We start from the raw sequence: 27,213 nt of genomic DNA on the forward strand, positions 1-27,213 counted from the left end.
ATTATGTTTTCCTAATCATGGTCAGGCAGGCTGATCCGAACAGATGTCCTAGGACAATTTTAGAAATAAACTTTCTTGGATCATGATTAACCGCTTCCAGACTGTCCTATAGCAGAAGTACTGCTACACGGTGGCAAGGATATGCAAATTCACGTATATATACCTGATTTTGTATTTCCAGGTAGGGGGCGCACGCTCTATTGGCTCGCTCAGCATGTCAATTTGTGGTAAAAAAAGGGCATAAATGTAATTTATGTAAAACGTTGCATGACCGCACAATTGTCAGTTAAAGTAATGCAGCGCTGTATTGCAAAAAATGGCCTGGTCAAGTAAGGGGGGTAAATCCTCTGGAGGGCAAGTGGTTAATGAGGAATTTTCTAGTATACTAACAGATAGACAAGCACATTTAGCAGATCAGGGAACCATGGCTCACATACATTTACTAGAATAGATAAGCAATACCAATAAACACGCTGCAACCAGTGATAGGTAATAATAGTTTGCCTTCAGCTGCTAACTTATATCCTACTTTTCCACTCTTATATGGGCTTCTTATATCTCCTCCCTCTCTATGGAGTCAGCCTCCTATTGCTACATGAGGTATTGCTGCCATTCACTTTTCTTTCACCTTCAATTCTCCTTGTAGTTGAACTTTTTATTATTTCATACTTTTATCACATTTTAGGACAATTAAGATGCCACATGGTGTTTCCATACAATGATTTTCCTACATTTCTAGGATTTATGGAGATTTTCCGTGCAATGAAAATTCACAGATCAACATGATTCTATTTCCTATGCTTGGTACACCCAATGCTTATTGCTATGTTTGTGGACAACCAATAACAATATGATAGTATAAGAAACTGCTTCCTATATCAGCCTTTCTTAACAAGGATGCCCAGACACCCTGGGGTATATAGATGTTTCTTCAGGGGTTCCCCTGGCAAAATGTCTAAACGTTGCCCAAAAACTGTATACAAGCCAGCGGATGGATCAAGCCTGCCTTTTAGTTCCACAAAACCACGGATTTTCATTGTGCACCATTACAACCTTCTAGCCGCCAGCATCCTAACAACCAACGATACCATCAGTTGATATGGAGGATGTCTGTCGCCTGCACAGCATCCTTGTTTGACCTTCCCCTGCCCATCTCTGTCAGTAATGGGGGCAAATTAGCTGAGTGATAGAGAGAAACTGAGGGAGAGGAGAAACATTGGCATACTATTCAGTACCAGTGTGGAAAAGTGTATTTGCTTTGGAAGAATAAATCTTCTCTAACATTGGATGTTCTACATGTGTGGGTGTTGCTGCACTAGGTAAAACTATTAGAATAGTTTTTTTTTACATTTTAGAATGGGGTGCCTGGAAACTGTCCATAATTTAAAGGCCTCCTCAAGATTTTTCATAACTTTAAAGAGTGCCTTGACTGAATAAAAGGTTGAGAACCACTGTCCTATACAGGTGAAACTCAAAAAATTAGAATAAAAAGCAAAAGTTCATTTATTTCAGTGCAGCAACTTAAAAGGTGAAACTAATATATGAGATAGACTCATTACATGCAAAGCAAGATAGTTCAAGCCGTGATTTGTCATCATTGTGATGATTATGGCTTACAGCTCATGAAAACCCCAAATCCACAATCTCAGAAAATTAGAATATTCCATGCAATCAGTAAAACAAGGATTGTACATAGAACAATATCGGACCTCTGAAAAGTATAAGCATGCATATGTACTCAGTACTTGGTTTGGGCCCTTTTGCAGCAATTACTGCCTCAATGCGGCGTGGTATAGAAGCTATCAGCCTGTGGCACTGCTGAGGTGTTATGGAAGACCAGGATGCTTTAATAGCGGCCTTCAGATCTTCTGCATTGTTCGGTCTCATGTTTCTCATCTTTCTCTTGGCAATGCCCCATAGATTCTCTATGGGGTTCAGGTCAGGTGAGTTTGCTGGCCAATCAAGCACAGTAATCCCACTGTCACTGATCCAGGTTTTGGTGCTTTTGGCAGTGTGGGCAGGTGCCAAGTCACCTGTATATTGAATATAATACACCTTTTATAATATTGCCTTAATAATAATTTAAAAAACTGAAAAACAAAATTTTACTTTATCTAGCATGTATATTTTCCTTTTATAGAAGGGATACAAACTTTTTTTTTAATGTTCTTGCTTTAAAATTTTCCATATACAACATTAACCAAAATCTAGAAATATTACCCAATATAACACTGGGATTTCATGTTTTTTTTTTTTTTTTTTTTTTTTTTTTCTATTTCGCCGTCAGACTGAATCACAAACCCGGGCTGTACACACCCAACCACTAGTTTATGTTCCTTGCATCATACTGGCCACTGGGATTTCATGTAATGGATTCATGTTTATATACTAGTATGGCAGTAAGGAATATTCTAAGCATGTTATCTGGTCCGCAGTAGATAGTACCTAATTACTCATGTTCTGGAGAAGACAGATTGGTGGGTTTTATAGGAGATCAATTTTCAATGATAATTATTCCAATGGCACAAATACTGGGGATCTATGGATGTGCACAGCTAGGTGCTACTACCACATGAAATTTGGAGGTCTTTAGCTAGTGACTCTGCAGACAGTTGGTGACTTCTGCACACTGTGCTCTTCAGCATGCGCTGACTCCGCTCTGTGAGTTGCTGTTGTTCCCAGTTACTTCCAATTTGTTATAATACCACTAACAGTTGAGCGTGGAATATTTAGTAGCAAAGAAATGTCATGAATGGACTTATTGTACAGGTGGTAACCTATCACGGTACTACACTTGTATTCACTGAGCTCCTGAGAGCGACCCATTCTTTCACAAATGTTTGTAGAAGTCTGCATGCCTAGGTGCTTGATTTTATACACCTGTGGCCTGGAGGGGATTGGAACACCTGAATCCAATGATTTGGAGGGGTGTCCCAATACTTTTGGCAATATAGTGTAGTTGTAATGCATGTACTCTACCTGCCGTTTATAATATTTATGTTGCTTATCATCAGATTTTCCTGTATCATCAGGAGATTTGTAGAAATTAATTTAATAAGTCACTGAAGGCGTCAAACCAACCAAACATTTGATTTTGAATTATCCCACATATAGGTGAAGGCTACAGGGGGCACAATGGGTTTGAGTGCCTACATATTAAAGGACTTAAGATAACCGATATGCCACATATCCAAAAATGCAACCAATTATACTGGCTGAACAGAAGCTGTGACACCTCCTCTTCAGAAGGGCATAACATCCTCCTTTACCAAGTGCTCACCTAGGTAAAGTCAACATCATTAAGACATTTATTTGATCATGGAAATGCCTGGAATCCCACATCCTGCAAGAATGTGCTCCTACATGTTCAAGAGGCATATTTTCCATATATCTGGGATCTTCATCCTTCAAAGGATCCAAAAATGAGTAATGTCACCCCTTCATAGTTGAAGAGAACTGGGGCCTCGTGTTTTTTAAATATTATGTTTGTGTTATTGGATTTGGAAGAAGGTTAATAGAAAGTAAATAGGGCAATTTTAATGATGGAATGCCTGCCTTAAGTTGGTGAAAAAATGTAAAACATAGAAGTAAACTTAACAACAGAAAAAAATTAAAGTGCAAAAGTAGAAATTTGCTCTGATATATACTGTAATGAAAAAAGTATGTTATAAAATGCATAAATGTACATAAAAAGAGAAAATGAAACAAAATATAAAAAAATAATAAATTGAACATGAAATCCAGGTTTAGGAAATGAAAGATCACTAGAAGTAAAACTAGCATTTTTGGAAGTGGAAACTCCTCGTAGTAGGCACAGCAGGTTTACATATCCAGGGACTCAGTGCAGAGATCTTACTAGATGTGTGAAGTTTTCAGAGGATGTAACTCCCTATTATCTACCCAACACTGAATGTCAGTTTTTGGTGGACTGACCCTTTAGCTGGTCTGCTGTTGCATAAATTGAGGGTAAGAGGCGGGCATTCCGATCATGTGACCGCTGTGATTGGAAGTCACAGCATTTACATGATTGGGAAGTTCTCAACCACAAGTATTCATCGGGAGCTTTCTGGTAATCATTGGTTACTGTGCTGGGAGCAATAAAGCCCACACGGGGAGAGGCTGCATATATGTGTATGGCCATCGAGAAGAGGTTATTAAAGTGGTTGAATAATTAATCATCCCTCTCCCTAATGCCCGCTTACTTAACATTGATCAGAATCATCAACTTTGTCCAGTTATTAGGGAAATAATCCAGGAAGTAATAAAAGTGAACCGGGAAGCAATGGGGTAAATTTTCAGGCAGTGCAGTAGGGCAGAGCTGAGAAGATTAGCTGAACAGAACTACAAATACCTTGGCAGGTAAAGCTGTAAACATACTGTACATGTATTACAATGAAGTATGAAGCTGTATTCCCGGACTACCAATTTCTGCACAAAAATATGATCACTACTTCTTGTCCAGAAGACACAATAGAAAAATACCATCACTCGTCTTTTCTTACATGACTACTAGTGGAGCTAATAGTCATGAAAAAACTTTATATTGTATTTTGTTGTATTTATCGATAATCTGTCTTTTCTTTTGACTCTCTATGAGACACAATGTATAGGTTATTACCATGACATCATACCTTCTCAGAAACAAGCTGCTGCACAAATAGCACATAAAACCAAATTAACTGCACACATAAGCATTTAAAAATAAATAATTAGTGGTTTCTTGTTACTGGCAAAATTAATTGTTTTGTATTATTTTCTGGTTTGAACAGAATTATGTAACATTTTGGGAGAAAAATACAACAGAGAAGTCCAGCACTTGATGACATAATGGCAAAAATCTGCACAGCCACCATGTTTTTCCCTTTAGTGCTCAGATAGGCCGGGATCATGGCAATCCAGACACTGCAGAACACCAGCATGCTGAAGGTGATGTACTTGGCTTCATTAAAACTGTCCGGTAATGTCCTGGCTAAAAAAGCTATAATGAAGCTCACAGCTGCCAGAAGCCCCATATATCCCAGGACAGAGTAGAAGCCGATAACTGAACCCTCATTACACTGAATGATGATCTTTCCCTGATAAGAGTGAGTGTCCTGATCCTGGAAGGGAGGAGAAATAGACAACCAAGTGACACAGATTATGACTTGGATAGATGAACACACACACATTACACAGTTGGGCAATTTGGTCCCAAACCATTTTCTCCAGGAACTGCCAGGTTTGGTGGCTTTAAAAGCAATACACACCGTGATACTTTTGGCAAGTAGAGAAGAGACGGCAACTGAGAAGATGCCACCAAAAGAGGTGACACGCAGCATGCAGGTTACATCTACTGGACGGCCGAGGAACAAGAAGACACAGAGGAAGCTCAGCAAGATGGAGACCAGGAGGAGATAGCTCAGGTTCCGGTTATTAGCTTTAACAATGGGTGTAGTCCGATGATAAACAAATAATCCCAATATAAGGCCCGTTATAAGACAACATAAAACAGTCACAGATGATATTACTGTAGCAAGGGTGTCATTTTGATAAGAAATAAATTCCACTATTTTTTGCACACAGCGATCTTGTTTATTATTGGGCCATTGGTCATCTGGACATCTCGTGCAGCCTACACTGTCTATGGGGAAAAAATATAATTACAATTTATTGATTATTTTTAGTTACTGCATAAACTGTATTATGTGCATAATATCCCATTCCACATAATATTGTAATGAAAGTCTCAAACAGGATCCTACTGACCCATTAGAGGATTGTTGGATCATCAGCACTATTATCAAAAAAAGTAACATTCTATTTATTAATCATCTGTCACAATGTCATTTTATGGATACTTTATATGGATATATAAAGAGCAGGGAGGTTGCAGCATATTAGAGATTTTCATTGAAGCATGCACTGCAGATGGGAGTATGGATAAAATATTAACAGTTTTGCAGTCCTCCATTTTTTCCCAAGCCAAATCATACAGGTAGAGGTATAGAGCTCAGTAGAATTCATACATTTAAGATTCCATTTGGATCCTTCTACTTCAAACTTCGAAGCCGGCAGTGCTATGGGAGGGGAAGTCCAGGCAGTGAGAGAAATTCAGGTCAGTGCATAGATACACTATGATGGCTGGAATGCCAAGAAGGAGCAGGTGCAGTGACAATGCATAACCTCCATTATGGAGCTGGAACAGAGGAGGAGGGAGTGTGGGAAGGCTTGGAGAGGCACCCTGTTGTGGCTGCAAGACCAGGAGAGACAGTAGCTGGATGGAACATCCTTCACCTCTATCATCAAGTACAGGGAGAGGAGGGAGGAGAGAACGGGAAGGATCACAGAGGTATCTGGCTAGAGTAGACAGTGGCAAGCTGGGTTGGTGCAGGGGCGGACTGACCATTTGGAAACTCAGGCACTGCCCGAGGGCCCGGGGTCACTAGGGGGCCCCATGAGATGCCCCTGGTACCTTTTTCATAGGCTTTTTTGAGTTTGGGCATGGACACAGGGGCCCCATGATCCCCTACTGCCCGGGGGCCCCATGAGTTGTCAGTCCGCCCCTGGATGGGTGTGAGAGCAGGGTGTACTCATGACTCTTCTACCTGTTGTTATGCCCAAAGGAGTGTGGGAGGGAGAACAGAGTCAGCGGTGTGGAGTTGCCCGAGAATCCTGCAGATTGGGCCAGTATATGCTGAGAGGCAGCAGGGCTCCCATATCATGAGTCAGCTCTGGACGGTTGGCAACACAGTCATGGGGCCCCCTACTGGACACGGGTCTTTAGGCAATGCCGAGTGCCCAAATGGTCAGTCTGCCCCTGATTGGTACATTTTGAAAATTATGTAAAGAGCAACTGCAATGAAAAGGACCAGAAAAGTGAAATGCAGACTATAGATATAGTATATACATCTGTATGCATCATCATCTTGATTAATATCACCAACACCCCCATCATCAACACTGTCTATATTTGTATAAATCGAGCAGGAACCAGATATACCGGTATCGTTAGATATTTCTCCTTCTGAACATGGAATGCAGTCATAACAGCACGGATATTTTGTTGATCTCAGCTTTTTTCTGCTTCCTGGTAAACAATGTTCAGAGCACTCAGACACCGGGACCTGAAACAATGAAAAGACCAATAATCTCAGTGTTGATGCAGAATATACAGTTAGCACAAACCAAACTGAATGGAACCATCACTGCATGCTGGCCCAGAACCAGTTACAAACATTTTGCTTCACAAAAAGAAAATAACCAATAAAGACCACAACAAATAACCTTAAATCCAAAATTCATCAAGATATAAAGTTCTATGACACAACCCAAACACATAAGAACACTTATAAGATACTCCTAATATCCAAAGGAATACCCTTCAATAATATACCAGTATAATGCCAATTATTTCCAATATTCGGAAGGTCTGGTAAACATACGAACAACAAATAATTATTAATAATATGGTATCACTGATATCTATATGTATCCTAGCTGGTGTTCTGAATAGATCAACTAGCTGGAAGGGACTCGGGCCCAAAAAATATTTTATAACAAGTTTATATGATTCACTGACCATGAAAAATAATTGAAAAGTGTAAACCTCTAAAGTGGTTGTAATGTCTGAAGGGTTTTTTTTACCTTAAAGCATTCTCTGCATTAAGATAAAAACCTTCTATTGTCACCCCCCCCCCCCATCCCCATCAAATACTTACAGTACCTGAGCCCAGTCTTGATCCAGCACTGTGCCTGAGAGCAGTGGGGCTGCCGTCTCTCTCCCTCCTTCCTGGACTTAGTGACAGTAGCGGAAGCCATTGGTTCCTGCTGCTATCAATCAAAACCAGTGATGGGGGAGCAGGAGGTGGGCCCAAGTCGCACTGTGTGTCTATAGACACACACAGCCTGGCTAGGGATTAAGCCCTCATGGGGGCCACCATAGGAAGCGGCTTTCTCTTATGGCACATGGAGAAGAGGAGGAGCCAAGAGCACCAGCTTTGGACCCCAGAAGAATCACTTTAATCCATTTTTATGTTTGCATCGTGTTTCACTGTATACAGTTTTATCAGCTGTTACAAGATTCTTAACTAGTGATCCTAATCCTGATCCTGATGGGCAGCCCAAAGGTGAACCTGAACAGCAGGCTGACAATGCTGCTGCTATTTGTGATACAGTGGTTTAGCAACAAGAGTCGCTGTTACTAACAGGATTGCTGGGAAGACACAAAAAACAGAGCATTTCCTTTGTTTTTGTTTACTTGTCTTTTCATTTGTTTTTGGGTGTAGTATGGTATTAGTGGAGATGTTTTAGGTGTAAAAAATACCATATTTATAAATGTTAAGATACTTTACACTGTTAGGTATTTGGGGGTATTTTGGTGTATTTTATCGTTCTCTCACCCTTTTAAAAGACTTGAAAAAATTCTTAATCAGCCAAACCCGCCCCACAAGCCCTGATGTGGCATTCCCAGATGATTTAGCTGACACACCAAAAACTCTTCTTAATCTGTAAATGATTTCCAAAAATATGTGAAGGTGAAGCAGGACAGGTTCTCTTCCATCCAATAACAAGTACTGCATAGAGCAATAAGCCGTCTATTACAAATAGCAGACAGTTTTCCATTTGTAAAATGTCCTTCTCTTTCATGCAGCTCTTACCAAGAGTCACATGCTCTTTTGTACATTCAACACTTTTACTACACTTTGTTTATATCCATTTACTAGTTCTCCATATAACAATGAGTATAAACAGGCATACCTGGTGGTTGTGTTTCCACGTTATGGCTTGTGAATTGATGAAGAGTTGCTGACCCTCTGCTGCCAATGGGGTAAAATTTCCAACATCCACATCAAGTCTATTCAATCTATCGATAAATAATTTGTTTGTTATCTTGAAGTGGCTGATATGTTCCCCATTTTCATCAAAATAAGACATGAGTTCATTTGGCTGTAATGAATATTTCATTTCTTTTATGTTCTGCTTTGACTGTATATTAGAAAAAAATATAAACAAGATCAATGAATACCATTGGAAAATTAAAGAATATGCTCACTTTATGGAAATAAATGTTCATAGGGGCAGTATCATGGCCTAATGGTTAGCATGTATTCCTTGCAGCCAGGGCAGCTGTTAGAAACCATGGGGCCCATACAGTCAACCGGACAGGGCCCTTTCCAAAAGAAACACAGTTTACTATACTTCAGTTTATGAATTAGCACAGTGAGCGATCTGTACTGAACACTTGTTGTGTTCATTCAGGAAAGGAAGAGGCTGGTAAATGGGACATTTATAGGAACCTTCCCCCATTCTCCATCCTGAAGGATCCTATTGGGTGCTTGCAGCTGACGGTGAGAAGGAGAAGCCGGCAGCACTTCGGGGGTGAAGGCACACAGGGGGGGTCCTGGGCAGCAGGGGGAAACATGGTGCACAGGGAGGATGGTGATTGCAGCCAAGGGGGGGCAATCACTGGAACCGATCCCCTGTATGTCTTTCACTGCAGCAGATGAAAGCCAGCGGAAGGGAGAGAAGAAGTTTTCAGCTGCTGTAGAGAGAGCCATTCATGGGTTCCAGTAATTGCCCCCCCCACCATACCGATCACCCTCCCTGCCCACATCTGATTCATCCAACTGCCTGGGCCCCATACAGGAGGACTGGTGGTACTCCCTTATCCACAGCTCTGCTTGGGGTTTTTGGTTCAAATCTTGACTTTGTGCAGTCTTGAACATTGCTTGTGTGGGTTTCCTCTTGCATTCAGGGCATCCAAGTGAGCTATTTGGCTCCTGTCTAAACTTGCCCTCATACATGTGTGGGTCAAATACAAAATCCCAACTCACACCTTCTAAGCAGACCTTGTCAGTCTAATGTCTAATGAAGCTGCAGAATGTATTTCAAACATGGAGCCAGAAAAAGTAAGGTCCCAAGGTTTTAATTTCATCAAAGATCACAATACAGTGGTGGGAATGGAATGAGAAAATTCATGCTAATCATTAATTTTATCTATCCAATTTTATGATAAAAAAAACAAAAATGTTATTTACTTTATTTCCTATACACTTTTATTGGTATTCAATAAGTATACAGTGGCTTCATCGTGTGCAGTGAACATTCTGTATTCCTTGAATACATCGGTTCCCAAACCATGACCCACTGGTTGCCCTAAACCAACAGCTGCAATGAAAAGGCCTCACATGTAGGACTTTCTTATGGCAAAATGGAGGAAGGAAGGTATTAAGTGGCAGTGGGTGCTGGGCAGAGTATTCCTGAACCCAACAAGAAACATTTTGTTGCAAAGGGACTGTAGATGGGCCTACAGATAGTGAGAGAAGCCAACAAAAAAGAAAATATACTATAAAGTTCCAAGTTTATTGTACAAAATGTATAAAAGGACATAATAGTGACCACATCCATGTAATATACCCAGATATAAGTCACATCTGTACTACGGAGGACCATGAGCAGCCCCCATGATGGATATGCAGCATACATAGGACCCGTGTTCTTGGACAACATACTGTATGTGTTCACATGCGCTCCTGACGAAGAAAGAGTGTTTTCAAAACACGTTGACATTCTTATGTGAACCTTCTTTGTAAAAATCGGAATGTTCTCTGTAGTACAGATGTGAATCATATCCGGGTATATTACATGGATGTGGTCACTGCTATGTCTTTTTTTAATTTTGGACAATAAACTTGGTGGTTTCTGGTATATATTCTTTTTGTTGGCCTATCTCACTAAGTGTATGCCTTCCTACAGTCCCTTTGCTACAAAATCTTTCTTGTTTTATATATTGGTGGGATGTGGACATAATAACATGGTATCTTCTTCATTTATTCCATTATCCCTGCACCCAGAATTCTATGACAAGCATAGGCTCATCAGGCTGAGGAGTGGTCTCTGTATCATCTCTGCTGTGATGTTACCACAATGAGTGGCTGGGGATATAAAGCAGGCACCTAGGTATGCTCTACTGAGCACCAAGTATGGGGCATTGTCTTCCCACCTCTAATGAAAAATGATGGGGCACTGTATTCCTTCCACTGACACCAATGATGGGGCATTATGTTCCTCCCTCCGACACCATTGATGGGGAACTATTTGTCTCCCACTGACACCATTCAAGGGCATAATATTCTTCCTTCTAACACCAGTGATGGGGAACTATGTTCCTCCCTTTGACACTAGTGATGGGACACTATGTTCCTCCTTCTGACACCAGTGATGGGGCATTATGTTCCTCCTTCTGACACCAGTGATGGGGCACTATGTTCCTCCTTCTGACACCAGTGATGGGGCACTATGTTCCTCCTTCTGACACCAGTGATGGGGCACTCTGTTATTTCCACTAACACCAATGATGGGGCACTTAAGTTATTACTAAATGTATGCTTCCTACAAACACAAAGGAAATGATTAGTCTACTGACCACTGATATAGGGGCAATTATTATTCTTACTGACACACAGGAAATTATTACTTCTTCTGACCCTTGGTACAGGTGTATTTAGTGCTCCCACTGGCCACTGACACACAGGTTTTAATTTCTTCTACTGACCACCGACTCCAAAGCATTTATGACCCGGAATGACAAAGGGGCGTGCATTACTACTGTCAATACAGATATATTTATTATTAGAACCATTTAAGAGTCATTACTTTCATGAAACTATAATGCAGATAGACTGCGCATGCATTTGTTGCCTAGGTGGTAAGTAGGTGAATTACCCGGCAACAAGGTATTCCTAGAAAGGAGGCTCATTTCAGTATAAGAACTTTTTTTACCTTTTCACATAAATATTGAAATTTGCATGTCATGATAGAAAATTACTTTAAACACCCAAACAAGTATATATTTTCTGAAAGCAAGGGCTCTGTAGAACAAAATAGTGGCAGTTGCAATTTTCTATGTTGCATGAAATTTGGGCAACTATTGATCAAAGACATATCTTCAGGGAAAAATATATTAAAGTGAATTTTTAGTACATGCAGGCACAATTTAATACTTTTTTTGTTTTGGGGGGATATAAAATATGGGGTTGTGTTGAGTAAAGAAGTGCCTATGCACTGGTAAAAAACTACAGTACCCCAAAGTGCCCATAGCCAATGCTTTAACAGCCTTTATTGCTCTCGCTTCGATATTCACAACAATGTCTTGCGTGTGTGTGACAATTGCTGTTCACATACATGTGTACCCAGTGTGTGGGTGTTGGGTAATGGGGTGCTTTCACATTTGTTTTCACATTTTTTTATTACAATTTACTTTTGTAACATTTTGTTTATTTAACTCTAGCTAACAAGCCTCCGATGTGATGGTATAGGCAGGTTAGGTTCTCCTTATGAAAAGATCAATGTCACCCATGTTTTCCACTGCAGCAGATCAAGTACATATTGTGCTTGATTAGCTACTTACCCAGCTTCAGGTGCTGGGGAATGACAGCTCTGAACCTGGGAGGGATGTAATGTTTTTTGCTTCTGGTCCCATTTGTCACAGAGGAGATCTCAGATCAGAGGTTACAGTTAGAGATGAGCGAATTATTCAAAAATTCGATTCGGCTGATTTCGCGAATTCGCGGAATAAATTTGATTCGATGCGAATATATTCGCTGCGAATTTAACTTATAAAAAGGGTGTTTCTAGGCTTCAGAGAGCCTTTATTTTAGTGCAGAACACTGTACCTTTAATTTAAATGCCCTTGGAGTCTGCTGGGGAAGAGAAATAATACTGTCAGTCAGTATGACATGCAGATGAGTGCCGTCGATCTTAGAATCACCGCACACTTCACTCATTTGGGCAGTCACGGGGCCAAAACCAGAGTGTGGAGCCACAGTGTGGCGGTGGAGGCAGCAGCAATGGGAGGCCATACAGCACCCTATGACAAAATGGAACCCAGCAGCAGTGTGAGGAGACCTGAAAGTGGCACATGGCAGAGAGTGGCGATGGAGACAGCAGCAATGGGAGGCCGTACAGGGTCCCATGACACACTCTGGACCTGGCAGCAGCATGAGGAGGCGGTACAGGGGCCCATGACAGATTACGGGCCTGGCAGCAGCATGAGGAGTCGGTAAGGGGGCCCATGGCAGATTACGGGCCTGGCAGCAGCAATGGGAGGCCGTACAGGGACCCATGACACACTCTGGACCTGGCAGCAGCATGAGGAGTCGGTACGGGGGCCCATGGCAGATTACGGGCCTGGCAGCAGCAATGGGAGGCCGTACAGGGACCCATGACACACTCTGGACCTGGCAGCAGCATGAGGAGGCGGTACAGGGGCCCATGACAGATTACGGGCCTAGCAGCAGCATGAGATGTCGGTACGGGGGCCCATGGCAGATTACGGGCCTGGCAGCAGCAATGGGAGGCCATACAGCACCCTATGACAAAATGGAACCCACCAGCAGTGTGAGGAGACCTGAAAGTGGCACATGGCAGAGTGTGGCGATGGAGACAGCAGCAATGGGAGGCCGTACAGGGACCCATGACACACTCTGGACCTGGCAGCAGCATGAGGAGGCGGTACAGGGGCCCATGACAGATTACGGGCCTGGCAGCAGCATGAGGAGTCGGTACGGGGGCCCATGACAGATTACGGGCCTGGCAGCAGCATGAGGAGTCGGTAAGGGGGCCCATGGCAGATTACGGGCCTGGCAGCAGCAATGGGAGGCCGTACAGGGACCCATGACACACTCTGGACCTGGCAGCAGCATGAGGAGTCGGTACGGGGGCCCATGGCAGATTACGGGCCTGGCAGCAGCAATGGGAGGCCGTACAGGGACCCATGACACACTCTGGACCTGGCAGCAGCATGAGGAGGCGGTACAGGGGCCCATGACAGATTACGGGCCTGGCAGCAGCATGAGATGTCGGTACGGGGGCCCATGGCAGATTACGGGCCTGGCAGCAGCAATGGGAGGCCATACAGCACCCTATGACAAAATGGAACCCACCAGCAGTGTGAGGAGACCTGAAAGTGGCACATGGCAGAGTGTGGCGATGGAGACAGCAGCAATGGGAGGCCGTACAGGGACCCATGACACACTCTGGACCTGGCAGCAGCATGAGGAGGCGGTACAGGGGCCCATGACAGATTACGGGCCTGGCAGCAGCAATGGGAGGCCCGTAATCTGCCAGCACCCTATGACAAAATGGAACCCACCAGCAGTGTGAGGAGACCTGAAAGTGGCACATGGCAGAGTGTGGCGATGGAGACAGCAGCAATGGGAGGCCGTACAGGGACCCATGACACACTCTGGACCTGGCAGCAGCATGAGGAGGCGGTACAGGGGCCCATTACAGATTCAGGGCCTGGCAGCAGCATGAGGAGTCGGTACGGGGGCCCATGGCAGATTACGGGCCTGGCAGCAGCAATGGGAGGCCCGTAATCTGCCAGCACCCTATGACAAAATGGAACCCAGCAGCAGTGTGAGGAGACCTGAAAGTGGCACATGGCAGAGTGTGGCGATGGAGACAGCAGCAATGGGAGGCCGTACAGGGACCCATGACACACTCTGGACCTGGCAGCAGCATGAGGGGGCGGTACAGGGGCCCATGACAGATTACGGGCCTGGCAGCAGCATGAGATGTCGGTACGGGGGCCCATGGCAGATTACGGGCCTGGCAGCAGCAATGGGAGGCCATACAGCACCCTATGACAAAATGGAACCCACCAGCAGTGTGAGGAGACCTGAAAGTGGCACATGGCAGAGTGTGGCGATGGAGACAGCAGCAATGGGAGGCCGTACAGGGACCCATGACACACTCTGGACCTGGCAGCAGCATGAGGAGGCGGTACAGGGGCCCATGACAGATTACGGGCCTGGCAGCAGCATGAGGAGTCGGTACGGGGGCCCATGGCAGATTACGGGCCTGGCAGCAGCAATGGGAGGCCATACAGCACCCTATGACAAAATGGAACCCACCAGCAGTGTGAGGAGACCTGAAAGTGGCACATGGCAGAGTGTGGCGATAGAGACAGCAGCAATGGGAGGCCGTACAGGGACCCATGACACACTCTGGACCTGGCAGCAGCATGAGGAGGCGGTACAGGGGCCCATGACAGATTACGGGCCTGGCAGCAGCATGAGGAGTCGGTACGGGGGCCCATGGCAGATTACGGGCCTGGCAGCAGCAATGGGAGGCCCGTAATCTGCCAGCACCCTATGACAAAATGGAACCCAGCAGCAGTGTGAGGAGACCTGAAAGTGGCACATGGCAGAGTGTGGCGATGGAGACAGCAGCAATGGGAGGCCGTACAGGGACCCATGACACACTGTGGACCTGGCAGCAGCATGAGGAGGCGGTACAGGGGCCTATGACAGATTACGGGCCTGGCAGCAGCATGAGGAGTCGGTACGGGGGCCCATGGCAGATTACGGGCCTGGCAGCAGCAATGGGAGGCCCGTAATCTGCCAGCACCCTATGACAAAATGGAACCCACCAGCAGTGTGAGGAGACCTGAAAGTGGCACATGGCAGAGTGTGGCAATGGAGACAGCAGCAATGGGAGGCCGTACAGGGACCCATGACACACTCTGGACCTGGCAGCAGCATGAGGAGGCGGTACAGGGGCCCATGACAGATTACGGGCCTGGCAGCAGCATGAGGAGTCGGTATGGGGGCCCATGGCAGATTACGGGCCTGGCAGCAGCAATGGGAGGCCGTACAGGGACCCATGACACACTCTGGACCTGGCAGCAGCATGAGGAGGCGGTACAGGGGCCCATGACAGATTACGGGCCTGGCAGCAGCATGAGGAGTCGGTACGGGGGCCCATGGCAGATTACGGGCCTGGCAGCAGCAATGGGAGGCCATACAGCACCCTATGACAAAATGGAACCCACCAGCAGTGTGAGGAGCCCTGAAAGTGGCACATGGCAGAGTGTGGCGATGGAGACAGCAGCAATGGGAGGCTGTACAGGGACCCATGACACACTCTGGACCTGGCAGCAGCATGAGGAGGCGGTACAGGGGCCCATTACAGATTCAGGGCCTGGCAGCAGCATGAGGAGTCGGTACGGGGGCCCATGGCAGATTACGGGCCTGGCAGCAGCAATGGGAGGCCCGTAATCTGCCAGCACCCTATGACAAAATGGAACCCACCAGCAGTGTGAGGAGACCTGAAAGTGGCACATGGCAGAGTGTGGCGATGGAGACAGCAGCAATGGGAGGCCGTACAGGGACCCATGACACACTCTGGACCTGGCAGCAGCATGAGGGGGCGGTACAGGGGCCCATGACAGATTACGGGCCTGGCAGCAGCATGAGATGTCGGTACGGGGGCCCATGGCAGATTACGGGCCTGGCAGCAGCAATGGGAGGCCATACAGCACCCTATGACAAAATGGAACCCACCAGCAGTGTGAGGAGACCTGAAAGTGGCACATGGCAGAGTGTGGCGATGGAGACAGCAGCAATGGGAGGCCGTACAGGGACCCATGACACACTCTGGACCTGGCAGCAGCATGAGGAGGCGGTACAGGGGCCCATGACAGATTACGGGCCTGGCAGCAGCATGAGGAGTCGGTACGGGGGCCCATGGCAGATTACGGGCCTGGCAGCAGCAATGGGAGGCCATACAGCACCCTATGACAAAATGGAACCCACCAGCAGTGTGAGGAGACCTGAAAGTGGCACATGGCAGAGTGTGGCGATAGAGACAGCAGCAATGGGAGGCCGTACAGGGACCCATGACACACTCTGGACCTGGCAGCAGCATGAGGAGGCGGTACAGGGGCCCATGACAGATTACGGGCCTGGCAGCAGCATGAGGAGTCGGTACGGGGGCCCATGGCAGATTACGGGCCTGGCAGCAGCAATGGGAGGCCCGTAATCTGCCAGCACCCTATGACAAAATGGAACCCAGCAGCAGTGTGAGGAGACCTGAAAGTGGCACATGGCAGAGTGTGGCGATGGAGACAGCAGCAATGGGAGGCCGTACAGGGACCCATGACACACTGTGGACCTGGCAGCAGCATGAGGAGGCGGTACAGGGGCCTATGACAGATTACGGGCCTGGCAGCAGCATGAGGAGTCGGTACGGGGGCCCATGGCAGATTACGGGCCTGGCAGCAGCAATGGGAGGCCCGTAATCTGCCAGCACCCTATGACAAAATGGAACCCACCAGCAGTGTGAGGAGACCTGAAAGTGGCACATGGCAGAAAGTGGCAATGGAGACAGCAGCAATGGGAGGCCGTACAGGGACCCATGACACACTCTGGACCTGGCAGCAGCATGAGGAGACGGTACAGGGGCCCATGACAGATTACGGGCCTGGCAGCAGCATGAGGAGTCGGTATGGGGGCCCATGGCAGATTACGGGCCTGGCAGCAGCAATGGGAGGCCGTACAGGGACCCATGACACACTCTGGACCTGGCAGCAGCATGAGGAGGCGGTACAGGGGCCCATGACAGATTACGGGCCTGGCAGCAGCATGAGGAGTCGGTACGGGGGCCCATGGCAGATTACGGGCCTGGCAGCAGCAATGGGAGGCCGTACAGGGACCCATGATACACTCTGGACCTGGCAGCAGCATGAGAAGGTGGTACAGGGGCCCATGACAGATTATGGGCCTGGCAGCAGCATGAGGAGTCGGTACGGGGGCCCATGGCAGATTACGGGCCTGGCAGCAGCAATGGGAGGCCATACAGCACCCTATGACAAAATGGAACCCACCAGCAGTGTGAGGAGACCTGAAAGTGGCACATGGCAGAGTGTGGCGATGGAGACAGCAGCAATGGGAGGCCGTACAGGGACCCATGACACACTCTGGACCTGGCAGCATCATGAGGAGGCGGTACTGGGGCCCATGACAGATTACGGGCCTGGCAGCAGCATGAGGAGTCGTACAGGGGCCCATGGCAGATTACGGGCCTGGCAGCAGCAATGGGAGGCCCGTAATCTGCCAGCACCCTATGACAAAATGGAACCCACCAGCAGTGTGAGGAGACCTGAAAGTGGCACATGGCAGAGTGTGGCGATGGAGACAGCAGCAATTGGAGGTCGTACAGGGACCCATGACACACTCTGGACCTGGCAGCAACAAGAGGAGGCGGTACAGGGGCCCATGGCAGACTGGCGAAGCGTAAGCAGCTTAAATTGAAGGCCATACAGAGGCCTATGTTAAAAATAATAACATGTTTGGGGCATGATTCATTTAGTCAGTTGTGTCAGGAACTGGTGGTTTGAAATCCAGACTAATCCACGCCTGATTCATTTTCAGAAACGTGAGTCTCTCCACACTTTGGGTGGACAGTCGTGTCCTCCGCGGAGTTACAATACCTCCTGCCGCACTAAACACGCGCTCCGATGCCACGCTACTGGCCGGGCATGACAGCCTTTCAAGGGCAAATTCAGCTAGTTGGGGCCAAAGGTCAAGTTTCGTTGCCCAGTAGTCAAGGGGATTGTCTACCTCGGTTGGCAGGGTGCTGTCCAAGTAGGCCCGAGCCTGTTGTTTGAGGTCCTGCTCCAGGTCCACCTGATGCTGCTGCTGCTGCGGCTGGTTAGTAGTTTCCTCACTGCGCTGGTGAAGAAAGCTACTCATCATCGACTGCAGACTGAGGCAGCCGCTGCTGGTGGAGCTGCCACTGCTCCTATCACCCCACCCCTCCCCTGCTGCCATGGCAGCGGAACGCGAGCGCACAGGGCCCACAGTGTCTGAGGATGGACGTTGGCGCAGAAAGGCAGAGACCAACTGACTACATAGGTGGTTTTTATAGTACGTTATTTTGGCCTCCCTCTCAGCAGGTGTGAAAAAGGCCACCATTTTTGAACGGTAGCGAGGGTCCAACAAGGTGGACAGCCAAAAGTCATCCCTCTGTCTGATGGTTATTATTCGGCTGTCGCTACGCAAGCAACCGAGCATGCTATGGGCCATTTGTGCCAAGGAATGCGAGGGACTCCCTGCCTCCATCTCCACAGCATACTGCCACGGTGCGTCTGGGTCCTCTGTCTCCTCCTCCTCCTCTACCAGATGCTCCTGCTCCTCCACTCCTGTCCACTGAGTGGAAAAACCACCCATTTCACTCAATAATTCCTGAGCACCAATGTCCTCCTCTACCTCCTCCTCTTCTTCCTGTCCTGCCCCCACAGGGGTCATGTGGCGTTGAGATCTGTGCGCCACGTCTACCGCACCCTGACCAGCCATTGTTAACAGCATTTGTTCCAGGACGTGCAACAGAGGAATGACGTCGTTCATCCCATAGTCCTGCCGACTCACGAATAGCGTGGCCTCCTCAAAGGGCCTGAGCAAGCGGCAGGTGTCACGCATGAGCTGCCAATGGCTGACATCGAAGTTACACAGGGGAGTACCTTTATCCGCTTGTAACATCAGGAAATCGGTGATGGCCTTTCGCTGTTCGTAAAGGCGGTCTAACATATGTAGGGTTGAATTCCACCTTGTTGCAACGTCGCAGATCAGGCGATGCTGTGGAATTCCGTTCTGCCGCTGCAGCTCAAGGAGGGTGTGCTTTGCGGTGTAGGAATGGCTGAAATGCATGCAAAGTTTACGTGACATTTTAAGGATGTCTTGCAGTGGGATGGTGGATTTTAGGAACCGCTTGACAACCAGATTGAACACGTGAGCCATGCATGGCCATGGCACAACCTTCCTTGACGCAGAGCAGACACCATGTTCTTTCCGTTGTCGGTCAACATGGTTCCGATTTTCAGTTTGCGCGGAGACAGCCATCTGTCGATTTCTCTGTTCATTACACTCAGAAGTTCCTCCCCTGTGTGACTACGTTCGCCAAGGCATACCAGGTGCAGCACAGCGTGACACCGTTGCGCCCTGCACATGTGATATGCCGGTCGGGTAATGGGACTTGGCACGGGGGTGGCGGCTGAGGACACGGCGGAAGAAGAGGTGGTAGAGGCGGACATCTTTGCTGGACCAAGGACGTGCAAACGTGGAGGCAAAAGCGGCGTGACCTGTCCAAGCTGCTGGTGCGGCTGTGCCGGCACCACGTTCACCCAGTGGGCCGTAAATGACATGTACTGTCCCTGACCGTAGTTACAGCTCCACAAATCGGCGCTGCCGTGCACTTTGGCAGAGACCGACATGCTCAAAGACTGGCCCACCATCTCTTCTACATGTGAATGCAGGGCTGGCACTGCCTTTTTGGCGGAGAAATGCCGGCTTGGCACTCTCCACCGCGGCGCGGCACAAGCCATCATTTCTCGGAAAGGTGCTGAGTCCACCACTTGGAAAGGGAGGGACTGCAGCACCAGCAACTTGGACAGGAGAACGTTCAGCTTCTGCACCGTCGGGTGCGTGCTCGCAAACTGTTGTCTCTTGGAAACGGATTCCAAGAAAGACTGCTGACGGAATCCGTGAAGAGGAGTAGCAGGAGAAGGAGCATCTGAACGAGCGGAAGATGCCAACGAGCGACAACTCCCCTCAGCAGAGGTGTTGGAGCCTTGACTGGCTGATAGAGGGCGATTGACGTCGGGTGACGGAGCAAGTAACGGAGCGGGTGATGGAGCGGAGGCTGGGGCAGGCAGAACCGCCATATCTTTATCACGGTTTTCCCAGGCCACCGAATGGCGACGCTGCATATGCTGACGCAACGCTGTAGTCCCAACATGGGCCCCCTGGCCACGCTTGACTTTCTGGCCACATAGTCGACATACGGCTACGTTTACTTCCTCGGGCGGCTTGACGAAAAATTGCCACACCGCCGAGTAGGAAACTTTGCCCCCGCTACTCCTCACTGGCTGACTGCTACTTCCTCCGTGCACACCGGCACCACTACTGGCCGTGGTGGTAGGCTGCAGTGGAGCTGGTGCTCTACTCCGTGGCCGTTTGCCTCCACTGACACTGCTGTGACCCTGCTGCCTCCTGGGCAACCCACCGACTGTTTTGCTCGCTGCCAAGCTGGCACCCTCTTCTCCTGATGATGCGGAAGCAATAGCCTGATGACGACGAGGCTGCCAAGTGCGATCAGCCTCATCATCATCAATTAGGGTCTCCGCCTCACTACTAGCCCCCTCGGCTGCGTGTGGGTCAGGAGACAGACCTGTCTCTAGACCGGCTACCGAGCCACTCTCCTCGCCAGTACTTCTTCGCCTGGCTGCTGAAGAGGCGGATGTCTCCCCCCGTTCCTGACCGCCCTCTGTTAGCTCTTCCTCACTGTACAGTGGGGCTGAGCCCACAGCATGCGATACTTCGCTTGGTGAGGGAACAGCAAAGGACAGGGGCAGGTAGAGGACACGTGATTTCAGTGGGCTTGCTCCCGGGCCATGCCAACTAACGGTTGTGTCTGACGTACCCACCGACCGTTGGCTGTAGGTGTCAGAGGTGACCAGGGAAGAGGAAGACGACCGAGCCAACCAATCGATGACGGCAGGGTTGTCGGTGGAGACACAACCACTGGATGACACCGGGAGCACTGGCCTCTGGCTGCGACTAGTGCTGCCTCGACCCCTTCCTCTGCTGCCACGTCTGCTCGCTCCTGAAACATTGCCTCCTCTGCCACTCCTCTGCGTGTTGTCTGACATACTCTTTAATTCTATAAGCACCCCAAAAATAACGTAACGATTCTGTGTCCCTGAGTAACAATTCTGTGTCCCTGAGTAACAATTCTGTGTCCCTGAGTAACGATTCTGTGTCCCTGAGTAACGATTCTGTGTCCCTCAGTAACAATTCTGTGTCCCTGAGTAACTATTCTGTGTCCCTGAGTAACGATTCTGTGTCCCTGAGTAACAATTCTGTGTCCCTGAGTAACAATTCTGTGTCCCTTAGTAACGATTCTGTGTCCCTGAGTAACAATTCTGTGTCCCTGAGTAACAATTCTGTGTCCCTGAGTAACAATTATGTGTCCCTCAGTAACAATTCTGTGTCCCTCAGTAACGATTCTGTGTCCCTCAGTAACAATTCTGTGTCCCTGAGTCACAATTCTGTGTCCCTGAGTCACAATTCTGCGTCCCTGAGTAACAATTCTTTGTCTGTCCCTGAGTAACGATTCTGTTTCCCTGAGTAACAATTCTGTGTCCCTGAGTAACAATTCTGTGTCTGTCCCTGAGTAACAATTCTGTGTCCCTGAGTAACAATTCTGTGTCCCTGAGTAACAATTCTGTGTCCCTGAGTAACAATTCTGTGTCCCTCAGTAACGATTCTGTGTCCCTCAGTAACAATTCTGTGTCCCTGAGTAACAATTCTGTGTCTGTCCCTGAGTAACAATTATGTGTCCCTGAGTAACAATTCTGTGTCCCTGAGTAACAATTCTGTGTCTGTCCCTGAGTAACAATTCTGTGTCCCTGAGTAACAATTCTGTGTCCCTGAGTAACAATTCTGTGTCCCTCAGTAACAATTCTGTGTCCCTGAGTAACAATTCTGTGTCCCTGAGTAACAATTCTGTGTCCCTCAGTAACGATTCTGTGTCCCTCAGTAACAATTCTGTGTCCCTGAGTAACAATTCTGTGTCCTTGAGTAACAATTCTGTGTCTGTCCCTGAGTAACAATTCTGTGTCCCTGAGTAACAATTCTGTGTCCATGAGTAACAATTCTGTGTCTGTCCCTGAGTAAGAATTCTGTGTCCCTGAGTAACAATTCTGTGTCCCTGAGTAACAATTCTGTGTCCCTCAGTAACGATTCTGTGTCCCTCAGTAACAATTCTGTGTCCCTGAGTAACAATTCTGTGTCTGTCCCTGAGTAACAATTCTGTGTCCCTGAGTAACAATTCTGTGTCCCTGAGTAACAATTCTGTGTCTGTCCCTGAGTAACAATTATGTGTCCCTGAGTAACAATTCTGTGTCCCTGAGTAACAATTCTGTGTCCCTGAGTAACGATTCTTTGTCCCCGAGTAACAATTCTGTGTCCCTGAGTAACACTTATGTGTCCCTCAGTAACGATTCTGTGTCCCTCAGTAACAATTCTGTGTCCCTGAGTAACAATTCTGTGTCCCTGAGTAACAATTCTGTGTCCCTGAGTAACAATTCTGTGTCTGTCCCTGAGTAAGAATTCTGTGTCCCTCAGTAACAATTCTGTGTCCCTGAGTAACAATTCTGTGTCCCTAAGTAACGATTCTGTGTCCCTCAGTAACAATTCTGTGTCCCTGAGTAACAATTCTGTGTCTGTCCCTGAGTAACAATTCTGTGTCCCTGAGTAACAATTCTGTGTCTGTCCCTGAGTAACAATTCTGTGTCCCTGAGTAACAATTCTGTGTCTGTCCCTGAGTAACAATTCTGTGTCCCTGATTAACAATTCTGTGTCCCTGAGTAACAATTCTGTGTCTGTCCCTGAGTAACAATTCTGTGTCCCTGAGTAACAATTTTGTGTCCCTGAGTAACAATTCTGTGTCCCTCAGTAACGATTCTGTGTCCCTCAGTAACAATTCTGTGTCCCTGAGTAACAATTCTGTGTCTGTCCCTGAGTAACAATTCTGTGTCCCTGAGTAACAATTCTGTGTCCCTGAGTAACAATTCTGTGTCCCTGAGTAACAATTCTGTGTCCCTGATTAACGATTCTGTGGCCCTAACTCTGTCCCTAATACACACAGGTCTGTCTCTCTTGAATGACCGGAGGCTAATGGAGAATTCTAAGATGGCTGCAATTTATAGCTCCACCATTACACAGTGCTGACTGCTGATTGGCTAATGCGATCACATGTCATGAATGAATGCATTATGTGTCAGCGCGCCTTGTCTGCGCGCCTTCCCAGAGATCCCCGCTACGTCGCCACACATGTCGCCGCCATTTTTGGGAAAATTCGTGCGTCTGAAGTTTGCTAATTTTCGGATTCGGCGCGAATCGAATTTTTCCCAATCTTCGAAACGAATTCCACTTCGTCATGTTCGATTCGCTCATCTCTAGTTACAGTCATCAAGTGGTTATATAGAAAAGCATTTAAAATGATAGGTTTGTCGTCACTTTCTTACCTTGTAATCAATGTTTTCTTCTCTATACTTCCATTTTAGAAATAAATGCCTATTGTGCAGAGCTTTAGCCAAGACGTCTACTGCATGGTACACATATGGAGTCACACCCGAGGACAGGAATTTATTTCTATTGGATTCAACAAATTCTATAGTTTCATTTTCTCCTCTAATTGTGACATTCCTTACAAAGAAAGTGCTTCCATGTTCACCAAGGGACATAGATTCCTGAAATAATGTCACATTTAGTAAATTAGCAATTTTGGGGTATTTTTGAATGCTGTGAAAAACATCCTCAGCTCTTATAGTCCGTTGCATAGAAAGTTCTATAGCCAAGCTACAATTAATTTCCAGAAAATCTGTGTCTTCGTTCAAAGAACTGGAGGTCCAAGATGGAGGAAATATGAAGGTTTTATCATGGAGCTCTTTTTCATTAAATATCAAAAATGTTAAAAAGAGGACAGAAAAGGCTCCGCACATGATTATCACACTGGCTTTAGAGTTTTGTAAAGTTTTGCATGTTGAAAAATTTGGATTGGCAGAAATATCAGATGTCAATTTAATTATGAAGGCAGCACAAATTCCATTATCTGTCATGGACTTGGTTAGTGTCTGAAGCGCATTCTCCCCAGAATCATCGTCTGACACCAATATCCCAACCCAGGTCCAGCCAAAGTGTTTTAGGATTTCAGTTATTATAGTACTGTGGATGTGATCATTTTGAACTGTTCTGAACACATGTGGATAAATGTGTCTGTTGGTTAGAGAGTAGTCCATCGCTCCAAAACTTATCTGAAAATCATCAGAATAAAATACAATATTCTCCTAACATCTTAGCATGGAAATTTATGCTAAACACATATATTGTCTAAATGCAAGATCCATTCTTACTTGAATCTTGCAGTTCTTTGTGCATTTCTTGAAGGTCTGTGCAGGAATCCAGCATGAAACTACACCTGCACTTTGCCTCTATGCAGGATTCCTGTTATATAGACTGGTCACTGCTACTCTCTCTGGTTGTACGGGGTGACTGGTCTTGTCTCCGCCCACTCCTCTAGTTTTCTGTAGACAGCCTGTATTGGATGAGTCTGCTTGGCCCCACCCACAGCATCACTCTTTGCACAGACTAGTGATGATGGCTGCCAACAGTATGATTTGTTTCCCACAATTTATATATCTATGACAAAAATCTGGATAAGCTGTGTGTCTCCATATCACCTGTTAATGTATCTGTTTATAGACTTCTTGATATGTGTGGTCAGGCCACCTCGCTCCTCTAGGTATCCTCATCTGATTGGAGGTGTATGGGTTCCTTACACTGACAAACCTCATTCTCCTTTGATAATATCATTACAGACTATGTGAGTTCATCTAAGTTTTGTGTTAATATATATAATATGATGCAAGGTCACATATACATACACAGTAAACTCTTTTTTTTTTTCACATTTTGTTTTGCAGGAGCAATAAAGAGTATTGTTCTGCAATACAATGCTTTCTTTGATCCGTCATGAATGGGTTAAAGTGGAGTTCCAGTTGAATAAAAATAAATAAATAAAAGCCAGCATCTACAAAAGCTTCAAAGCCAGGTGCCCACTGCACATGTGCGAGTAGCGCTGCACTTTGTGAATGGTTCCGTAGTCTTCTGGGACCTGTCACGTGTCCCAGAAGACTATGGGGAGGGAGGGTGGAGAGCAACTTCCTCTTACCTTAGATGATCGCACCGGAAGTGGGAGTGGGAACCTGTCAAATTCAGGCACCCCCTCCCTTCCCGCTCCACAGAGGTATCAATCCTTAACGGGGAGCACAGGACAAAGCCTTAAAGCGGATCTTCCCCTATTGAGTGGAGCTCCGTTTTAAGTTCATGACAGTTCAAAATGCAGTGATCTGTGATTGTCTCCACCTGGTCACATGGCACAGAGTGCTGTGATTGGCCCATGTACCATGTGAGAGCTGTGGCCAATCTCAGCTGTCCAGGAACAGTAGCAAAGCTGTTATGAATCAGATCGATTCATAACAGCTTTTCTAGGTTTGTGATCATGTGATCCACATTCTGCTGTGTCTGGTGGACACCCCGGGTGCAGGGGGGGGGAGTGCAGTGCCCTCCTGTGTTAGTACAAGCAGAGCGATGTATTGATACAATGTACTGTAGTTTCCGCTGTCTGTAGAAGTACAGCAGGCATTGGTTGATGCCCAATCACAGTAGAGTAGGCAGTTGGAGGCTCAGAAACATAAATAAATGTTGTAAGCTTGCTTCCAGATTTGGGACGTGCACGCACATACCGCCTGCTGACCCCCCGTTGTGGTTGGACGCAGCACAATTTTGTCAGCAGGGGTCAGCCATTGATTTATGGCTGAGACCTGCTGGTCGGATATGGCCAATCACAGCGCAGAGCCCTGTGTTAACAAACACACAGGTCTCTGTACACAGAGCAGCGATCTGGCTGTTTCCTCTCCCTGTAAAGCAGATCTTTGTACCCCAAACAATTATTAGGAAAAATATACCTGTATATACCCATATACACCAAGTATTTGAGCCTCTGGTACTGTTGTGGTGGAATAATGATCTCCAATAACCCCAGCCAACTGTCCATGGTCCATGCAGCAATAATTAGGAACTGTTTTATTTGGTCCAGATGAAATATGTAAAACACTTCTTACAGCCAATCTCGTATCAATACACGAATCCAATGCATGCCAACCCAATGTGATATTTGGTAAAATATCCGGACTCCGATTAATTTCATCAATGGCGAAGAAGAAAATGAGAAGATGTATAAATGTTTGGGTAGTTGGGCTATAAAGATAAATTATTTTAATTTAAGACACATCAAAATCTTATTTTTTTTTTATTTCTTAAGTTAGCTTTTGTATCTTATGATTTATGACCCTGGAGTTGGGCTTCTAAACATGTGCATTTATTTACTGACAAACCATGGCAACAAGCGGATGATTACATAAACCTCCATTTATATTCAGTGTTAAAGTTGCTGTATTACAAAACTTGATACATTGAAGGAAGGGACTAGAATAGAAACTCCTCCTTATTTAACAGGGACGAGCATCAAACACAAAATTGACTTTTTTCATCCAACTGGTGGATTTGGCTGAATTGTGGGCAGTGAATTTTGGTGAAAGTGACATCAGGAAAAGACAGAGTGGCCCATCAAGTATGCCCATCTTTTTTTGGGGGGCGGATTTTTTTTTTTGTCCGAGTATAGATCTATGCTTGTACCACGCATGTTTGAAGCTATTTACTGTTGGCTGACTATACTTCTGCTGGAAGTTTTTTCCAAGCATCAACTACTCTTTCAGTAAAATAGTACTTTCTGAGATTAGTTTTGAACTATCCTCCACTTAGTTTAGGG

General features: G+C 46.6%; 1 protein-coding gene across 1 annotated transcript; it reads right to left on the minus strand.

The window, feature by feature from the left end:
* Window positions 1-4,709: 4,709 nt before the first annotated feature.
* On the minus strand, window positions 4,710-24,622 carry LOC149436996 (vomeronasal type-2 receptor 26-like). The gene is made up of 4 exons (XM_089661205.1): window positions 23,849-24,622; window positions 8,737-8,964; window positions 6,980-7,103; window positions 4,710-5,620 (listed from the first exon to the last, which is right to left on the minus strand). Exons 1-4 carry the CDS (start codon window positions 24,620-24,622, stop codon window positions 4,710-4,712), a joined length of 2,037 nt encoding a protein of 678 aa, XP_089517331.1.
* Between the last annotated feature and the right edge of the window lie 2,591 nt (window positions 24,623-27,213).

Source organism: Staurois parvus, unplaced genomic scaffold, assembly GCF_062004578.1.
Source record: "Staurois parvus isolate SC_StPar_1 unplaced genomic scaffold, SC_StPar_1.0 ptg001325l, whole genome shotgun sequence".
In the NCBI taxonomy this organism is placed as follows: domain Eukaryota; kingdom Metazoa; phylum Chordata; class Amphibia; order Anura; family Ranidae; genus Staurois; species Staurois parvus.